General features: G+C 29.7%; 1 protein-coding gene across 2 annotated transcripts; it reads right to left on the bottom strand.

Annotated features, from left to right (window-relative positions):
• Window positions 1–215: 215 nt before the first annotated feature.
• Window positions 216–12,910, bottom strand: LOC127075590 (unknown seed protein USP). Of its 2 annotated transcripts, none has more exons than XM_051017043.1 (3): window positions 12,785–12,910; window positions 3,226–3,331; window positions 216–1,730 (listed from the first exon to the last, which is right to left on the bottom strand). In XM_051017043.1, the coding sequence occupies exons 1-3, from the start codon at window positions 12,821–12,823 to the stop codon at window positions 463–465; spliced, it is 1,413 nt and encodes a 470-aa protein (XP_050873000.1). In that variant the 5' UTR covers window positions 12,824–12,910; the 3' UTR covers window positions 216–462. The 2 variants fall into 2 exon arrangements, with proteins under 2 accessions (XP_050873000.1, XP_050873001.1); XM_051017044.1 differs by lacking the exon at window positions 12,785–12,910 and adding an exon at window positions 3,774–3,880.
• Between the last annotated feature and the right edge of the window lie 6,551 nt (window positions 12,911–19,461).

The following is a 19,461-nucleotide window of genomic DNA, read 5'->3' as shown; positions in this document are numbered from 1 at the left end:
TACTTTAATAAGAAATAAGACACAATTTTGTTGGCATTGTGAGTCAAACCCACGACCACCGCAACATTTCCCCTCAGTTGGTAGCTCCAATCAAGTGGAATCTTTTTTATTTTCAATAAAAAAAAATTCAAAGGAAGGCGTCAAATTTTATAAGCTTCACTCGGTCTTTTGTACAAACGTGGTGAAAACTTTATCACTAGGAGAGATTTTTATAATTATACTACAAGATAATTGAAATCCATATAAAGATAAGATGTTACATAAATACATTAGGGACTGACCGTTGACTGATACATCGCACATACACAAACCCATAGTTCTAACTAATTTAGAACTAATTTTATTTAGAATACATGGATGACACTGAATATACATAATATATGATTTTTCACATCATATTTATTTTCATATATCACTTTAAAACAAGTCCAAACATGAGATTTCAATCAATGTGCAAATATGCTAGATGACACAAGGATGACCACGAGACTGGCTAACATTAGGTACCCAAGCAACAGCCTTGTTGCCAATAAAATGGCAAACAGATACATTTCCTGGCTTAACATTGAGAACTTCATTTAACACTTTAGGATTCATACCTCTAGTGTCATGGTGGCAAATTGTCAGTGCTTTTGATATAGTTCCATCAGAGGCCATCATTGGGACCATGTAAGTTGTTGTGGCATTAACTACATGACAATAAAATACAACTTCTTCAAAATTCAATCTATGACATATCACTGCTTTGTCTCCAATTTTATTTACTTCCTGAACTACATATTTGTCTTGACTTTGAGAAAAGGAACTTGACATCACTTTGATATTCTTTCCAAGCTTTGAAATGGCAAAATCCATCATTGATTCTAGTGATAGGACGCAATGTTTGTGTTCTCCTATTGCTGATGGAGTTCCACAATAGCTGTTAAGAACGTGAGCTTCTTTTTCATCTAATGTCTGGGTTTCAAAAGGTTGATTTGATTTTTTAGTTTCTTTTTTACCCTGTTCACTTAATCCAAAAGGTTGATTTTCTTCCAATAGGTTGTTTTCAGTTTCTATTTCAGTTTCTTTTTTATGCCACCACGCAGTCGTTCCAAAAGGTTGATTTGTTCTAGTAGTTTCTATTTTGGTTACTTTGTCACTCCTAATGGTTGGTCTATCCGTTTCTTTTTTATTCCACCACACAAACGTTCCAAAAGGTTGATTTGTTGTAGTAGTTTCTATTTTGGTTGTTTTGTCGCTTCTAATGGTTGGTCTTTCAATTTCTTTTTTATACCACCACACAAACGTTCCAAAAGGTTGATTTGCTCTAGTAGTTTCTATTTTGGTTAATTTGTCACTCCTAATGGTTGTTGGTCTATCAAATTCTTTTTTATTCCACCACACAAATGTTCCAAAAGGTTGATTTGTTGCAGTAGTTTCTATTTTGGTTTCTTTGTCGCTCCTAGTGGTTGGTCTTCCAGTTTCTTTTTTATACCACCACACAAACGTTCCAAAAGGTTGATTTGTTTTAGTAGTTTCTTTTTCAGGTGTTTGTCCAAGTCCTTTGAGAGTCTTAAAAGTATGGCTTGCTCTTTTGACGGGTGCATGTGTTGTTGATTTTGATGATTGAATATCTGAATGTTTTTGGATACCTAAGTTCATTGTTTTTCCAGGATATAGGTCATGTTCAAAAAAGATAGTCCAATATTGCTTCTCTTCTTGACTTTTGATAGGAATACTTGTTCCTTTATCTACAACATCGAATGTTAAACTAAATACATAATCATGAATAGTCTCTTTAGACATTAATATGAATCAAATAAAATAAAATGATATATAAAAATGCATGTTGATGTAAAATATATAATTAACGAAAGATATAAATATGTAAATGATTCCTGCAAATATTAAGAATTTTTATTTGTAAAAATAATTATTTTATTTTTATTCGTAAAAATAATTATTTTATTTTTATTCATTGTAAATATACACCTTTTTTACTTTTCTTCCTTTTTGTTTTGTTTTAGTCATTGAAATTTTATTTGTATAGAAATTAATATATGTAATAGGTAAAATATTTGATTTTAATCTTTTAAAATAAGTACTAAAATAAATATTATAAATACTAAATTTAAAATGAGTTTAGGACTAAAACAAAAATAATAAAGACTAAAAACAAAAATTTATATATTTATAATGACTTAAATACATATTACATGAACTACCAAAATGTGATGCATTTTGTGAAGAATATATTTTTTTTAAAATCTCTCGAGTATGAGGGAATCATAATATATGATAAATTGTTCTCTCAAAAGATCTCTGATCATGATGAAAGAAATCTCTGGATTTAAATTAAAAAATTCTGATCAAGATGAAAGAAATCTTATAATCTCATCAATTTAATCTCGAGTTTTAATTTTAAGAGTTAGAAATAGACCTTACAAATAATTAAAATCATATTTATAGTTTAATGAAATATTTCACTTACGCAACTTTAAACAAGATTTCACCCTAAAAGATTATTGTTTTTTAAGGCAGATATAATGCACTGTTTATCCATAATAAAAGAAATTGTATATTCAAGATTAGTTTTCTCTTTTCACTTAATTTTTGTATTTGACCATGACTATTTATTCAAGTATTTTAAAAGTAATTATGTTGAACTAAATTAAATTTATTAGCTTTTATTTATATTTTGAACCATCAATTATCATTTATTAATATTTGAGATCAAAGTAGCACACACTTAAAAATTATATTTAATTTATCAATAATGTTAAAAAAATTCTAAAAACAAGCATTTAATTATTGGGGTAAAAAGTAGTGTTTTAGATATTTCTTATTTAATTTAGAAATAGATTGTAAAAGTTATTAAATATATACTATAATTTAAAGATAATGTTATATATATATATATATATATATATATATATATATATATATATTATATATATATATATATATATATATATATATATATATATATATATATATATATATATATATATATACACTAAATGTAAGAAAAGAGTCGTACACGGAAAGAGGTAATATTAGATAATATTAACTTAAATATATACTATACCTTAAATATATCCCTTAAAACACATTTTAAAGACCCAAAATAGAAATACATAATATTAAAATTCATAAAAATATCTTTACGAAACAACATTTTGACTTTAAATTTTTAAATAGAAGAGTACTCAAAAATTAACAAGATCTTATTTATATTTTACTAACCAGTCAATAAGAGATCCAAAAGTGTCTTTGGTATAGGAGTGTTTGGCCAAACAGATTTCCAATATTCTTCTCCTGATTTAGATGCATGAATTCCTAGAAGAGTCAACTGCAAATATATTTAAGTTAGAATATCATTATCATAAAATACAAAAGAATATTAAAAAAATTAAATAAGTTTAAAAAAATTAAATAAGTGATCTTTTAAAATAAATAAAAGAACTCAACATCAATTCATTTTAAAGTGTAAAAAAAGTAATATTAATTATATTTATAATAAGAAACATTGAGTTGTTTTTCCATTAAATTGTAGTCCCCTCTACCGGACTGTTCTAGAGAGTAATAAAAACAATTAATAAATAAATCGATAGTTTTGTTTATAATCAAATTTATTGTATAAAGGATTTTATGGTTATTTCAATAAACAAAAATCTTAAAATTTATTCCAAATTCTATATTGAAAGAATACTAATTTTCAAATCACATCAAATATTGATAGAAAATTGAGACAACTAATTATAAGCGATCTAGTATAACAGAAAATAACTTACGAAAAAGAGAGCTAAAACAGATAGATTTTTAAACTCCATTAAGCTGTGCAAGGATACAAACTTAGTGAGTGTGTGAGAATGAACGACATGCTACTGTAATATATATATATAATAAATTTAATGAATATGTTGTTGTTTTGGAGTCCAATTGATAAGACAATTTATTAAATTCACAATAAATATCGGAGACCACTAGGTTTTCTTTGAATAACTAAATTGACAATAAATATTGGTGAACACTAGGTTTTCTTTGATACTTTGTGGATAAGTTACTAGCTATGGTAAAATTACAAAAGATATATTGGTGACCACTAGGTTCTCTTTGAATTACTAAATTGGAGGATAATATTATTTTTTAGAATTATATGTTTGACATACTTATCTGACTACAAGTAATTAACATTTTTTTTTTGTGCTAGATGGAGTATTAATAATCACTACAAACTAATTTAAATTTTTACAAAAATATATATTTTCGTTTCTATTTATATGTCACATTTATAGAAAAAATTTGTTCTTATTTATAATTCGTTTTAAGGTTTAACCAAATGAAATATTTAATAAATAATGTATTGTAGAGAGATTTGTCAAGTATATCATTAATTATTTTAATGAAATCAAATAAAAATATTGTTGGTAAAAAGATAAATGTTGATACTAAAAGTAACATAATATATTGATTATTATATTGATATATTTAAAAAGTAAAATAATACATGTACTATAAAAAAGTATAATGTTAACTTGTATATTAAGGACATAATTCAATAAACAAATTGAAAAAATTTGTTTTAAAATTTGTGCATTGATATTAAGGACATATTAAGGATATAGTTAATTTTTTATTATTTATTTAACATAAATTTTTATTTATAAATGTCTTAACAAGTGCCTTCTGAACAAATGTTAATATTATTTATAAAAATATAAAGATATTTTATATACATTATCACTTCATACAACAATTTATTACTTAATTAAATAAATTTTGTTAAAATAAACATATATGTTATTTATATTTAATAAATCCAAAACGTAGAGAAAAAGTATTATTTTGTCTAATTGCTTAGTTGTCATTATATTATTTTGCATGAATATTTGATTTTTTTAAGGAAGATAAAAAAAAAACTTGTCCCATTTTTCAATAATGTTACAATCCATCTAAAATAGGGTAAGGCAACCATCTTAAATAGGTGGGTTGAAACTCCCACCCTACCTCTCCAAAGTTAATAAGATGACTTTCAAATAACAGAGTAAAAAAAAAAATTATTTAATTCATTAATCTTAATATTTTTAATATAATTATAATTATAATTTTACAGATTAATTCTAATAATGTTCTATAAAAATTATATTTGTATTCAACTCGTTAATCTCGATATGGTTTTTAGTAGTTTCTTTTGTGATTTTATTTGGTCTTTCTTTATTTCTAAGTGTTTGGTTATCCGAGCCAAACCTTTTTTATTAGACTACTTTTGATTTGTTTTACGTTGTTATTAACCCATTTTAGAGGAAGAATGTATTTCACATCAAGATTACAAAGAAATGAAACTTGATTGATTCTTTCAATCTCTTCTCTCTATGTTTCTTCCTCGAGCATCATTTGATAGGCTCAGTCTCTTCTCGCTCCTTTCCACTTGTGTGTGATTCCTGGTTTAGGTGTTTTATGCGTCTCATTTGCTCCTTTTGGTGACTGTGTTGTTTCTTATTTATCTCCCCCATTTTTCTGCTTCTCCGTTCTCACGTGTGTGTCTCTCTGTTGTTTGGATCCCTTTTTGCTTTGCTTGTTACCCCTGGCGTGTGTTCTTGGTGTTTCTTGTTTCTTGATTCATGTGTATATCAGTTTTTCTGGTGGTTTTGCTGCTTCTGTTGTGTGTGATTTGATTTCGCTTCCATGGAACATATCGGAACAAGCACATATCCTTTTTGACAATTGGTCTCTATGAAAAACAATGGTCAAAATCATACTATTTCCCATAACTTAATCACTGCAAGACAAGAAAATGAAATCCAATTCAACAAAATCAACCTCAATCCCACCACTATGCATCATCCCAACAAGGATAAAAGGAAATCTAACAAGCAATCTGATTCTCCAACCCTTGGTTTCCTCATCTATGAAGAAGAAGAAATCCAAGAAAGTTTGGAGCCTTCTATTAGTAGTATTGGAAAAATTGTCACAGAAAATCCTATTCATAAAAGATCTCTATAAACAACCCTAGTTGGTATCTGGTGCAACCCTAAGAATCTCCTAGTCCAAGAGGTTGAATATGACATATTTAAGTTTGTTATGTGTTGGTTCTAAGTGTTGGCAGCAATTTTGGTAAAACAAAGAGTGTTCACAAGATGTTGCATGTGATGTCTTAACTTAAGATATATGTGTACCTGCTGGAGTTTAAATGGAAAACATAATTATGCAGGATTATTTCAGGATGTCATACACAATGTCATGGCATCTGATATTATGCACCTGCTGGAAATTATAAGAGGAATTATGCAATTATGCAGGATTGTTCCAGGATGTCAGACCCGATGTCATGACATCCTGTACACAGAACATTCAGGGAGAATGTTATGTGTTTTGTGATTGCGCATTTAATGGCAATCTATGTATGATTGAAGTTCTGATTTGCAGGCGCATTCAATCATTGATTACAACCTGATTTACTTATTTTCCAAAGAGATCTAACCAGCTGTTATGAGAAGATTTAAATGGAAAATAGTTTTAGGATTTTCAAGATGTCCAAGCCCAGCTGAAAGCTTCTATAAAAAGGGACTTGAAAACATGATTGAACACACAACTAATACTGAGTGAAATATTGAGAGATGTAACACCCCGATAAAAATAAGATAATTATTTAATTTAAGTTAATATTATATTTATTAATTTAATTAAATAATTGGAATTATTGGATTATTGGAATGTTCTATTGCTACCACAATGTAATCAAATTGACAGGTCAGGGATCTCAATACCTTTTCCATGATTGTTTCTTCAAAAAGAGTTTCTCCACACGCTTTCATCTCATTAGTGATCAGAATCACTCTGGAGATGTATTCAGAAACTTTCTCATTATTCTTCGTGTTGAGATTCTCATATTGCTTTCTCAAGGACTGAAGCTTCACCTTCTTCACTGATGCGTCACCACCATAACATCTAACCAGTGTGTCCCACGCAGCCTTTGCTGTCGTTGAATCTGCAATCTTCTCAAACACATTTACATCAACACATTGATGAATGAAGAACAATGCTTTCTGATCCTTCTTCCTTACTTCCTTCTGCGCGTTTTTCTGTTCATCTGTCGCATCTGCTGCTACCGGAACATAACCATCAGTGACAAGATCTAGAACATCTTGAGCACCGAACAGTACACGCATTTGGATCATCCAACGATTCCAGTTTTTACCGTCAAATACTGGAAGTTTGGTGTTCATGTTGCCGTTTCCGTTCATCTTTCTACCTTGCACAGTACACTCAGATTTCTCACACAGTGTTTCCCAACCCACAGAATTAAAATTCTGATCAGATTTTGTTCAAGATTCAACACGAATCTAAGAATCAAAATCAAACACACAAGACCTCACGTTCACTCGTGTTTCCCGTGTTTCCCAATGAATCTGAACCGGAGCTCTAGATACCAATTGTTGGTGCAAAGGTAGAATGAATGGAAATATTCTATTAAGAATGACGGCTACAAAAACATGATAAAAGTTACAATGATTGCCACCCTATTTATAAGCTAAAACTAGGGTTACTAGAATAGGATAAAATACCAAAATACCCTCTAACAAACTTAGGGGCTAAGAAAATAGTACAACTAAATATGAATTACTTCTAATACTCGTCTTCCGTATCAAATCACATTAAATAATTTAGTCATCATTGTGGCACATTATTTTTATTTTATGTTGAATATGCGAAGCCTCATTTGTAGGACAAGTGCTAGATAAATGCTCAATCTAAGTTAAAATCCTACACAAATCATGCATTTTAGAAGAAAACATTTCTATGACACATTGTAATAAATCTACATATATATTAAAATAGTCCGACATTGCTAAATTACATTTATAAACTATAAAGATTCAATTTAAATTTATCTAAACATTTAATAAAGTTGTCAAGACTTAGATAAATTAACACGCCATCACCAAATTAAAACTTCAATCTCAAGACAACATTAAACCTTTAATCTCACAACAACATAAAACCTTCAATCTCAAGACAACATTAAACCTTTAATCTCACAACAACATAAAACCTTCAATCTCAATCACAATCACAACAACATAAAACCTTCAATCTCAATAACAAAACAATATTAAACCTTTTACTTATCTAAATAAAAATAACAATATAAAACTTTCAATCTTAATAATAACAACAACCAAAAGCTATTACTTATCTCAACAAAAACAACAACATAAAATATTCAATCTCAATCACAACAATAATAACAACAAAAAAAATTCAACCTCAACAACAACAATATTAAACCTTTTACATATCTAAAAAACAAGATAAAACATTCAATCTCAATCTCAAAATAACAACATAAAAACTTCAATCTTCATCTCAAAACTACAACAACATTAAACCTTTAGCTTTTACGATCTCAACAAAAACAACATTGAACATATTTCAACAACAACAACAACATTACTATTAGATGCATGGTGGAGATATTTTAGGTAACGAAAATATGATGAAGAAGTCAAAGAAAAGAGATTCATTTGAGTTTCTTCTTTCCATTTTGTGATTATATTTCAAGTTTTCTTCGATTTTCCTTCCTCATTTCTTATCTTTGTACGAGTTGGAGAATATGTGACGGAGGTCTAAACCTCGTATGTGGAAAAAAAAGGCGTTCTTAAGTTTGGTTAAGCGAAGGAATAATATTTTTTGTTTCAGTTTAGGGCTTTGTTTGTTAATAGAGATAGTGTTTAGAGGATATGATGAATTTCTCTAGGGCTTAATGGTATTCGTTAAGGGAAAATGAATAAACACGTTATAGCTTTACTTTGAAGAAGAAAAAAATAACAGCTTTTCCCCTCGGTTGGAACCTTCAAACCGAGGGAAATCCTATTTATTTTAATTTAAAATAAAATGAAATAAAAGTTAGACGTCATTTTATTTAATTGATCCACTATTTATCTTGGTTGAACCTCCCAACTAAAGGGAAATCTTATTTATTTTAAATTTAAAAATAATTTTAAAAAAACAAGGTGTCAGTTTTTTATTAATAAAAAAAAGATATTTTTTCCATTAATAATAAAACAATGAATGCTACCTTTTCTCTTGGTTGATAATTTCAATAGAGGAAAATTTGATTTCTATTTTTATTTTTAAAAAAAGAAATGCACTACTTTAATAAGAAATAAGACACAAATTTGTTGGCATTGTGAGTCAAACCCACGACCACCGCAACATTTCCCCTCGGTTGGTAGCTCCAATCAAGTGGAATCTTTTTTATTTTCAATAAAAAAAATAATTCAAAGGAAGGCATCAAATTTTATAAGCTTCACTCGGTCTTTTGTACAAACGTGGTGAAAACTTTATCACTAGGAGAGATTTTTATAATTATACTACAAGATAATTGAAATCCATATAAAGATAAGATGTTACATAAAATACATTAGGGATTGACCGTTGACTGATACATCGCACATACACAAACCCATAGTTCTAACTAATTTAGAACTAATTTTATTTAGAATACATGGATGACACTGAATATACATAATATATGATTTTTCACATCATATTTATTTTCATATATCACTTTAGAACAAGTCCAAACATGAGATTTCAATCAAAGTGCAAATATGCTAGATGACACAAGGATGACCACGAGACTGGCTAACATTAGGTACCCAAGCAACAGCCTTGTTGCCAATAAAATGGCAAACAGATACATTTCCTGGCTTAACATTGAGAACTTCATTTAACACTTTAGGATTCATACCTCTAGTGTCATGGTGGCAAATTGTCAGTGCTTTTGATATAGTTCCATCAGAGGCCATCATTGGGACCATGTAAGTTGTTGTGGCATTAACTACATGACAATAAAATACAACTTCTTCAAAGTTCAATCTATGACACATCACTGCTTTGTCTCCAATTTTATTTACTTCCTGAACTACATATTTGTCTTGACTTTGAGAAAAGGAACTTGACATCACTTTGATATTCTTTCCAAGCTTTGAAATGGCGAAATCCATCATTGATTCTAGTGATAGGGCGCAATGTTTGTGTTCTCCTATTGCTGATGGAGTTCCACAGTAGTTGTTAAGAACGTGAGCTTCTTTTTCATCTGATGTCTGGGTTTCAAAAGGTTGATTTGATTTTTCAGTTTCTTTTTTACCCTGTTCACTTAATCCAAAAGGTTGATTTTCTTCCAATAGGTTGTTTTCAGTTTCAATTTCAGTTTCTTTTTCAGTTTCTTTTTTATGCCACCACGCAGTCGTTCCAAATGGTTGATTTGTTCTAGTAGTTTCTATTTTGGTTACTTTGTCACTCCTAATGGTTGGTCTATCCGTTTCTTTTTTATTCCACCACACAAACGTTCCAAAAGGTTGATTTATTGTAGTAGTTTCTATTTTGGTTGTTTTGTCGCTTCTAATGGTTGGTCTTTCAATTTCTTTTTTATACCACCACACAAACGTTCCAAAAGTTGATTTGCTCTAGTAGTTTCTATTTTGGTTAATTTGTCACTCCTAATGGTTGGTCTATCAAATTCTTTTTCATTCCACCACACAAATGTTCCAAAAGGTTGATTTGTTGCAGTAGTTTCTATTTTGGTTGCTTTGTCGCTCCTAGTGGTTAGGCTTCCAGTTTGTTTTTTATACCACCACACAAACGTTCCAAAAGGTTGATTTGTTCTAGTAGTTTCTTTTTCAGGTGTTTGTCCAAGTCCTTTGAGAGTCTTAAAAGTATGGCTTGCTCTTTTGACGGGTGCATGTGTTGTTGATTTTGATGATTGAATATCCGAATGTTTTTGGATACCTAAGTTCATTGTTTTTCCAGGATATAGGTCATGTTCAAAAAAGATAGTCCAGTATTGCTTCTCTTCTTGACTTTTGATAGGAATACTTGTTCCTTTATCTACAATATCGAATATTAAACTAAATACATAATCATGAATAGTCTCTTTAGACATTAATATGAATCAAATAAAATAAAATGATATATAAAAATGCATGTTGATGTAAAATATATAATTAACGAAAGATATAAATATGTAAATGATTCCTGCAAATATTAAGAATTTTTATTTGTAAAAATAATTATTTTATTTTTATTCATTGTAAATATACACCTTTTTACTTTTCTTCCTTTTTGTTTTGTTTTAGTCATTGAAATTTTTATTTGTATAGAAATTAATATATGTAATAGGTAAAATATTTGATTTTAATCTTTTAAAATAAGTACTAAAATAAATATTATAAATACTAAATTTAATATGAGTTTAGGACTAAAACAAAAATAATAAAGACTAAAAACAAAAATTTATATATTTATAATGACTTAAATACATATTACATGAACTACCAAAATGTGATGCATTTTGTGAAGAAATCTTATAATCTCATCAATTTAATCTCGAGTTTTAATTTTAAGAGTTAGAAATAGACCTTACAAATAATTAAAATCATATTTATAGTTTAATGAAATATTCCACTTACGCAACTTTAAACAAGATTTCACCCTAAAAGATTATTGTTTTTTAAGGCAGATATAATGCACTGTTGATCCATAATAAAAGAAATTGTATATTCAAGATTAGTTTTCCCTTTTCACTTAATTTTTGTATTTGACCATGACTATTTATTCAAGTATTATAAAGTAATTATGTTGAACTAAATTAAATTTATTAGCTTTTATTTATATTTTGAACCATCAATTATCATTTATTAATATTTGAGATCAAAGTAGCACACACTTAAAAGTTATATTTAATTTATCAATAATGTTAAAAAAAAATATAAAAATAAGCATTTAATTATTGGTGTAAAAAATGGTGTTTTAGATATTTCTTATTTAATTTAGAAATAGATTGTAAAAATTATTAAATATATACTATAATTTATAATATATATATATATATATATATATATATATATATATATATATATATATATATATATATATATATATATATATATATATATATATATATATATATATATATATATATATATATATATATATATATATATATATATATATATATATATATATATATATATATACTAAATGTAAGAAAAGAGTCGTACACGGAAAGAGGTAATATTAGATAATATTAACTTAAATATATCCCTTAAAACACATCTTAAAGACCCCATAATAGAAATACATAATATTAAAATTCATAAAAATATCTTTTCGAAACAACATTTTGACTTTAAATTTCTAAATAGAAGAGTACACAAAAATTAACAAGATCTTATTTATATTTTACTAACCAGTCAATAAGAGATCCAAAAGTGTCTTTGGTATAGGAGTGTTTGGCCAAACAGATTTCCAATATTCTTCTCCTGATTTAGATGCATGAATTCCTAGAAGAGTCAACTGCAAATATATTTAAGTTAGAATATCATTATCATAAAATACAAAAGAATATTAAAAAAATTAAATAAGTTTAAAAAAATTAAATAAGTGATTTTTTAAAATAAATAAAAGAACTCAACATCAATTCATTTTAAAGTGTAAAAAAAGTAATATTAATTATATTTATAATAAGAAACATTGAGTTGTTTTTCCATTAAATTGTAGACCCCTCTACCGGACTGTTCTAGAGAGTAATAAAAACAATTAATAAATAAATCGATAGTTTTGTTTATAATCAAATTTATTGTATAAAGGATTTTATGGTTATTTCAATAAACAAAAATCTTAAAATTTATTCCAAATTCTATATTGAAAGAATACTAATTTTCAAATCACATCAAATATTGATAGAAAATTGAGACAACTAATTATAAGCGATCTAGTATAACAGAAAATAACTTACGAAAAAGAGAGCTAAAACAGATAGATTTTTAAACTCCATTAAGCTGTGCAAGGATACAAACTTAGTGAGTGTGTGAGAATGAACGACATGCTACTGTAATATATATATATAATAAATTTAATGAATATGTTGTTGTTTTGGAGTCCAATTGATAAGACAATTTATTAAATTCACAATAAATATCGGAGACCACTAGGTTTTCTTTGAATAACTAAATTGACAATAAATATTGGTGAACACTAGGTTTTCTTTGATACTTTGTGGATAAGTTACTAGCTATGGTAAAATTACAAAAGATATATTGGTGACCACTAGGTTCTCTTTGAATTACTAAATTGGAGGATAATATTATTTTTTAGAATTATATGTTTGACATACTTATCTGACTACAAGTAATTAACATTTTTTTTTTGTGCTAGATGGAGTATTAATAATCACTACAAACTAATTTAAATTTTTACAAAAATATATATTTTCGTTTCTATTTATATGTCACATTTATAGAAAAATTTGTTCTTATTTATAATTCGTTTTAAGGTTTAACCAAATGAAATATTTAATAAATAATGTATTGTAGAGAGATTTGTCAAGTATATCATTAATTATTTTAATGAAATCAAATAAAAGTATTGTTGGTAAAAAGATAAATGTTGATACTAAAAGTAACATAATATATTGATTATTATATTGATATATTTAAAAAGTAAAATAATACATGTACTATAAAAAAGTATAATGTTAACTTGTATATTAAGGACATAATTCAATAAACAAATTGAAAAAATTTGTTTTAAAATTTGTGCATTGATATTAAGGACATATTAAGGATATAATTAATTTTTTATTATTTATTTAACATAAATTTTTATTTATAAATGTCTTAACAAGTGCCTTCTGAACAAATGTTAATATTATTTATAAAAATATAAAGATATTTTATATACATTATCACTTCATACAACAATTTATTACTTAATTAAATAAATTTTGTTAAAAATAAACATATATGTTATTTATATTTAATAAATCCAAAACGTAGAGAAAAAGTATTATTTTGTCTAATTGCTTAGTTGTCATTATATTATTTTGCATGAATATTTGATTTTTTTAAGGAAGATAAAAAAAAAACTTGTCCCATTTTTCAATAATGTTACAATCCATCTAAAATAGGGTAAGGCAACCATCTTAAATAGGTGGGTTGAAACTCCCACCCTACCTCTCCAAAGTTAATAAGATGACTTTCAAATAACAGAGTAAAAAAAAAAATTATTTAATTCATTAATCTTAATATTTTTAATATAATTATAATTATAATTTTACAGATTAATTCTAATAATGTTCTATAAAAATTATATTTGTATTCAACTCGTTAATCTCGATATGGTTTTTAGTAGTTTCTTTTGTGATTTTATTTGGTCTTTCTTTATTTCTAAGTGTTTGGTTATCCGAGCCAAACCTTTTTTATTAGACTACTTTTGATTTGTTTTACGTTGTTATTAACCCATTTTAGAGGAAGAATGTATTTCACATCAAGATTACAAAGAAATGAAACTTGATTGATTCTTTCAATCTCTTCTCTCTATGTTTCTTCCTCGAGCATCATTTGATAGGCTCAGTCTCTTCTCGCTCCTTTCCACTTGTGTGTGATTCCTGGTTTAGGTGTTTTATGCGTCTCATTTGCTCCTTTTGGTGACTGTGTTGTTTCTTATTTATCTCCCCCATTTTTCTGCTTCTCCGTTCTCACGTGTGTGTCTCTCTGTTGTTTGGATCCCTTTTTGCTTTGCTTGTTACCCCTGGCGTGTGTTCTTGGTGTTTCTTGTTTCTTGATTCATGTGTATATCAGTTTTTCTGGTGGTTTTGCTGCTTCTGTTGTGTGTGATTTGATTTCGCTTCCATGGAACATATCGGAACAAGCACATATCCTTTTTGACAATTGGTCTCTATGAAAAACAATGGTCAAAATCATACTATTTCCCATAACTTAATCACTGCAAGACAAGAAAATGAAATCCAATTCAACAAAATCAACCTCAATCCCACCACTATGCATCATCCCAACAAGGATAAAAGGAAATCTAACAAGCAATCTGATTCTCCAACCCTTGGTTTCCTCATCTATGAAGAAGAAGAAATCCAAGAAAGTTTGGAGCCTTCTATTAGTAGTATTGGAAAAATTGTCACAGAAAATCCTATTCATAAAAGATCTCTATAAACAACCCTAGTTGGTATCTGGTGCAACCCTAAGAATCTCCTAGTCCAAGAGGTTGAATATGACATATTTAAGTTTGTTATGTGTTGGTTCTAAGTGTTGGCAGCAATTTTGGTAAAACAAAGAGTGTTCACAAGATGTTGCATGTGATGTCTTAACTTAAGATATATGTGTACCTGCTGGAGTTTAAATGGAAAACATAATTATGCAGGATTATTTCAGGATGTCATACACAATGTCATGGCATCTGATATTATGCACCTGCTGGAAATTATAAGAGGAATTATGCAATTATGCAGGATTGTTCCAGGATGTCAGACCCGATGTCATGACATCCTGTACACAGAACATTCAGGGAGAATGTTATGTGTTTTGTGATTGCGCATTTAATGGCAATCTATGTATGATTGAAGTTCTGATTTGCAGGCGCATTCAATCATTGATTACAACCTGATTTACTTATTTTCCAAAGAGATCTAACCAGCTGTTATGAGAAGATTTAAATGGAAAATAGTTTTAGGATTTTCAAGATGTCCAAGCCCAGCTGAAAGCTTCTATAAAAAGGGACTTGAAAACATGATTGAACACACAACTAATACTGAGTGAAATATTGAGAGATGTAACACCCCGATAAAAATAAGATAATTATTTAATTTAAGTTAATATTATATTTATTAATTTAATTAAATAATTGGAATTATTGGATTATTGGAATGTTCTATTGCTACCACAATGTAATCAAATTGACAGGTCAGGGATCTCAATACCTTTTCCATGATTGTTTCTTCAAAAAGAGTTTCTCCACACGCTTTCATCTCATTAGTGATCAGAATCACTCTGGAGATGTATTCAGAAACTTTCTCATTATTCTTCGTGTTGAGATTCTCATATTGCTTTCTCAAGGACTGAAGCTTCACCTTCTTCACTGATGCGTCACCACCATAACATCTAACCAGTGTGTCCCACGCAGCCTTTGCTGTCGTTGAATCTGCAATCTTCTCAAACACATTTACATCAACACATTGATGAATGAAGAACAATGCTTTCTGATCCTTCTTCCTTACTTCCTTCTGCGCGTTTTTCTGTTCATCTGTCGCATCTGCTGCTACCGGAACATAACCATCAGTGACAAGATCTAGAACATCTTGAGCACCGAACAGTACACGCATTTGGATCATCCAACGATTCCAGTTTTTACCGTCAAATACTGGAAGTTTGGTGTTCATGTTGCCGTTTCCGTTCATCTTTCTACCTTGCACAGTACACTCAGATTTCTCACACAGTGTTTCCCAACCCACAGAATTAAAATTCTGATCAGATTTTGTTCAAGATTCAACACGAATCTAAGAATCAAAATCAAACACACAAGACCTCACGTTCACTCGTGTTTCCCGTGTTTCCCAATGAATCTGAACCGGAGCTCTAGATACCAATTGTTGGTGCAAAGGTAGAATGAATGGAAATATTCTATTAAGAATGACGGCTACAAAAACATGATAAAAGTTACAATGATTGCCACCCTATTTATAAGCTAAAACTAGGGTTACTAGAATAGGATAAAATACCAAAATACCCTCTAACAAACTTAGGGGCTAAGAAAATAGTACAACTAAATATGAATTACTTCTAATACTCGTCTTCCGTATCAAATCACATTAAATAATTTAGTCATCATTGTGGCACATTATTTTTATTTTATGTTGAATATGCGAAGCCTCATTTGTAGGACAAGTGCTAGATAAATGCTCAATCTAAGTTAAAAATCCTACACAAATCATGCATTTTAGAAGAAAACATTTCTATGACACATTGTAATAAATCTACATATATATTAAAATAGTCCGACATTGCTAAATTACATTTATAAACTATAAAGATTCAATTTAAATTTATCTAAACATTTAATAAAGTTGTCAAGACTTAGATAAATTAACACGCCATCACCAAATTAAAACCTTCAATCTCAAGACAACATTAAACCTTTAATCTCACAACAACATAAAACCTTCAATCTCAAGACAACATTAAACCTTTAATCTCACAACAACATAAAACCTTCAATCTCAATCACAATCACAACAACATAAAACCTTCAATCTCAATAACAAAACAATATTAAACCTTTTACTTATCTAAATAAAAATAACAATATAAAACTTTCAATCTTAATAATAACAACAACCAAAAGCTATTACTTATCTCAACAAAAACAACAACATAAAATATTCAATCTCAATCACAACAATAATAACAAAAAAAAAAATTCAACCTCAACAACAACAATATTAAACCTTTTACATATCTAAAAAACAAGATAAAACATTCAATCTCAATCTCAAAATAACAACATAAAAACTTCAATCTTCATCTCAAAACTACAACAACATTAAACCTTTACAACTATTTTTCAGGTAACGAGCAGTGATTGAGTAGGAGCTAGTGCTTGGAGTCTAGTGTAGTTCCTTAGTGGGTCATGCTCTGGTAGATGTAACATCGGGATGGGATGTTTTAATTGTTTTATTGTTGGTTGTTGAACCAGTTTACATGTAATGTGTTACATGTTTTGCATGATTGATTTAATTTCTATCCGCTGCGAATTATGCAATGTTTATTTTGATTAAATAAAGAGCATGACAGTTATTTTGGTGAATGGTGTGAAGTGATTGTGTGACACCCTTAATTGCATATCTACTTTGATATATATATTTGTTGTTTTAATTAAATATTTGGGCTATTTTAGAAGGGTGTTACATTAGTGGTATCAGAGCATAGTCGGTCGAGTCGAGTCGTAATTATTCTGTTCCCCTGTACGTGATAGGTGTTGTGTAACCCTATCAGTACTTATTGTTTTAGCTTGTTGGATTTTCAGAATAGAGATGGCTGGAAGAGGTAGAGACGATGCTGCGATTGCTGAGGCTCTGGGTATGCTAGCTGGAGTACTTGGAGGGAATCCGAATGTTGTGGGAATGGGAGCTGCTCGCCAACTGAGTGAGTTCCAGAAGAACAATCCTCCAATGTTCAAGGGAGCATACGATCCAGATGGTGCTCAGAAGTGGTTGAAGGAGATCGAGAGGATCTTCCGAGTGACTGAGTGTGCCGATAACCAGAAGGTCAGGTTCGGTACACATATGCTGTCAGAGGAAGCAGATGATTGGTGGGTTGCTGCCCGCACTGAGTTGGAAGCTGCTGGGAATGCTGAGATCACTTGGGCGGTGTTCAGAGAGAGATTCCTGAGGAAGTACTTTCCAGAGGATGTCAGAGGAAAGAAAGAGATAGAGTTCTTAGAATTGAAGCAGGGCAATCGGTCTGTTACTGAGTATGCTGCTAAGTTCACAAAGTTGTCGAAGTATTACACTCCCTATGATGAGGCTACTGGGGAATTTTCGAAATGTGTGAAGTTTGAGAACGGGTTACGTCCCGAAATCAAGCAGGTTATTGGGTATCAGCGGATTAGAGTGTTTTCTGACTTGGTTGACTGTTGCAGGATTTTTGAACAGGATACCAAGGCCAGAGCGGAGAGCTATCAGCAGAGGGTTGATAGGAAAGGCAAGAATCAGAATGATCGTGGGAAACCGTATGCAGCTGGAAAAGGGTTCCAGAGACAGAGTGGGATGAAGAGACCTAGTGGGGGAGACTCCAGTGCCCCTGCTAAGTGTTACAGATGTGGTCAGGCTGGACATCGTTTCCATGAGTGTACCAGTGCTGAGAAGAAGTGTTTCAAGTGTGGCAAAGGTGGTCACTTGGCTGCAGAGTGCCGGTTGAAGACTATGACTTGTTCCAACTGTGGAGAGGTGGGTCATATCAGTCCATAGTGTCCTAAGCCGAAGAAAGAGAACCAGTCGGGAGGCAAGGTCTTTGCTTTATCGGGTTCTGAGACTTCTGCAGATGATCGTTTGATCCGAGGTACGTGTTATATTAATGGCTTTCCTCTTGTGGCTATTATTGACACAGGTGCGACTCATTCCTTTATATCTTTGGATTGTGCTGTGAAACTTAAGTTAGAGATATCTGAGATGCATGGTAGTATGGTGATTGATACTCCTGCGAAGGGTTCAGTGACTACTACTTCAGTTTGTTTAAATTGTCCTTTGAGTATTTTTGGTAGAGACTTGGAATGGACCTTGTGTGTCTTCCACTAGTGCAGATTGATGTTATCCTGGGTATGAACTGGTTGGTGTTTAACCGAGTTCATATCAACTATTTTGATAAGACTATGATCTTTCCTGAGATTGAGGAAGGAAAGAGTTTGTTTCTATCAGCAAGGCAGGTAAATGAGGCAGTAACAGATGGGGCAGAGTTGTTTATGCTGTTAGCGACTTTGGAGGCTAAAGATAAACTGGTGATTTGCGATCTAGCTGTGGTGTGTGATTTTCCTGATGTGTTTCCTGAAGAAGTGAATGAATTACCGCCAGAGCGTGAAGTTGAGTTCTCGATTGATTTGGTGCCTGGTACTAGGCCGATATCGATG

The sequence above is a fragment of the Lathyrus oleraceus genome, chromosome 4, assembly GCF_024323335.1.
Source record: "Lathyrus oleraceus cultivar Zhongwan6 chromosome 4, CAAS_Psat_ZW6_1.0, whole genome shotgun sequence".
NCBI lineage: Eukaryota > Viridiplantae > Streptophyta > Magnoliopsida > Fabales > Fabaceae > Lathyrus > Lathyrus oleraceus.
The sequence above is the reverse complement of the archived record's forward strand: the minus strand, read 5'-3'. Positions and strand labels throughout refer to the sequence as shown.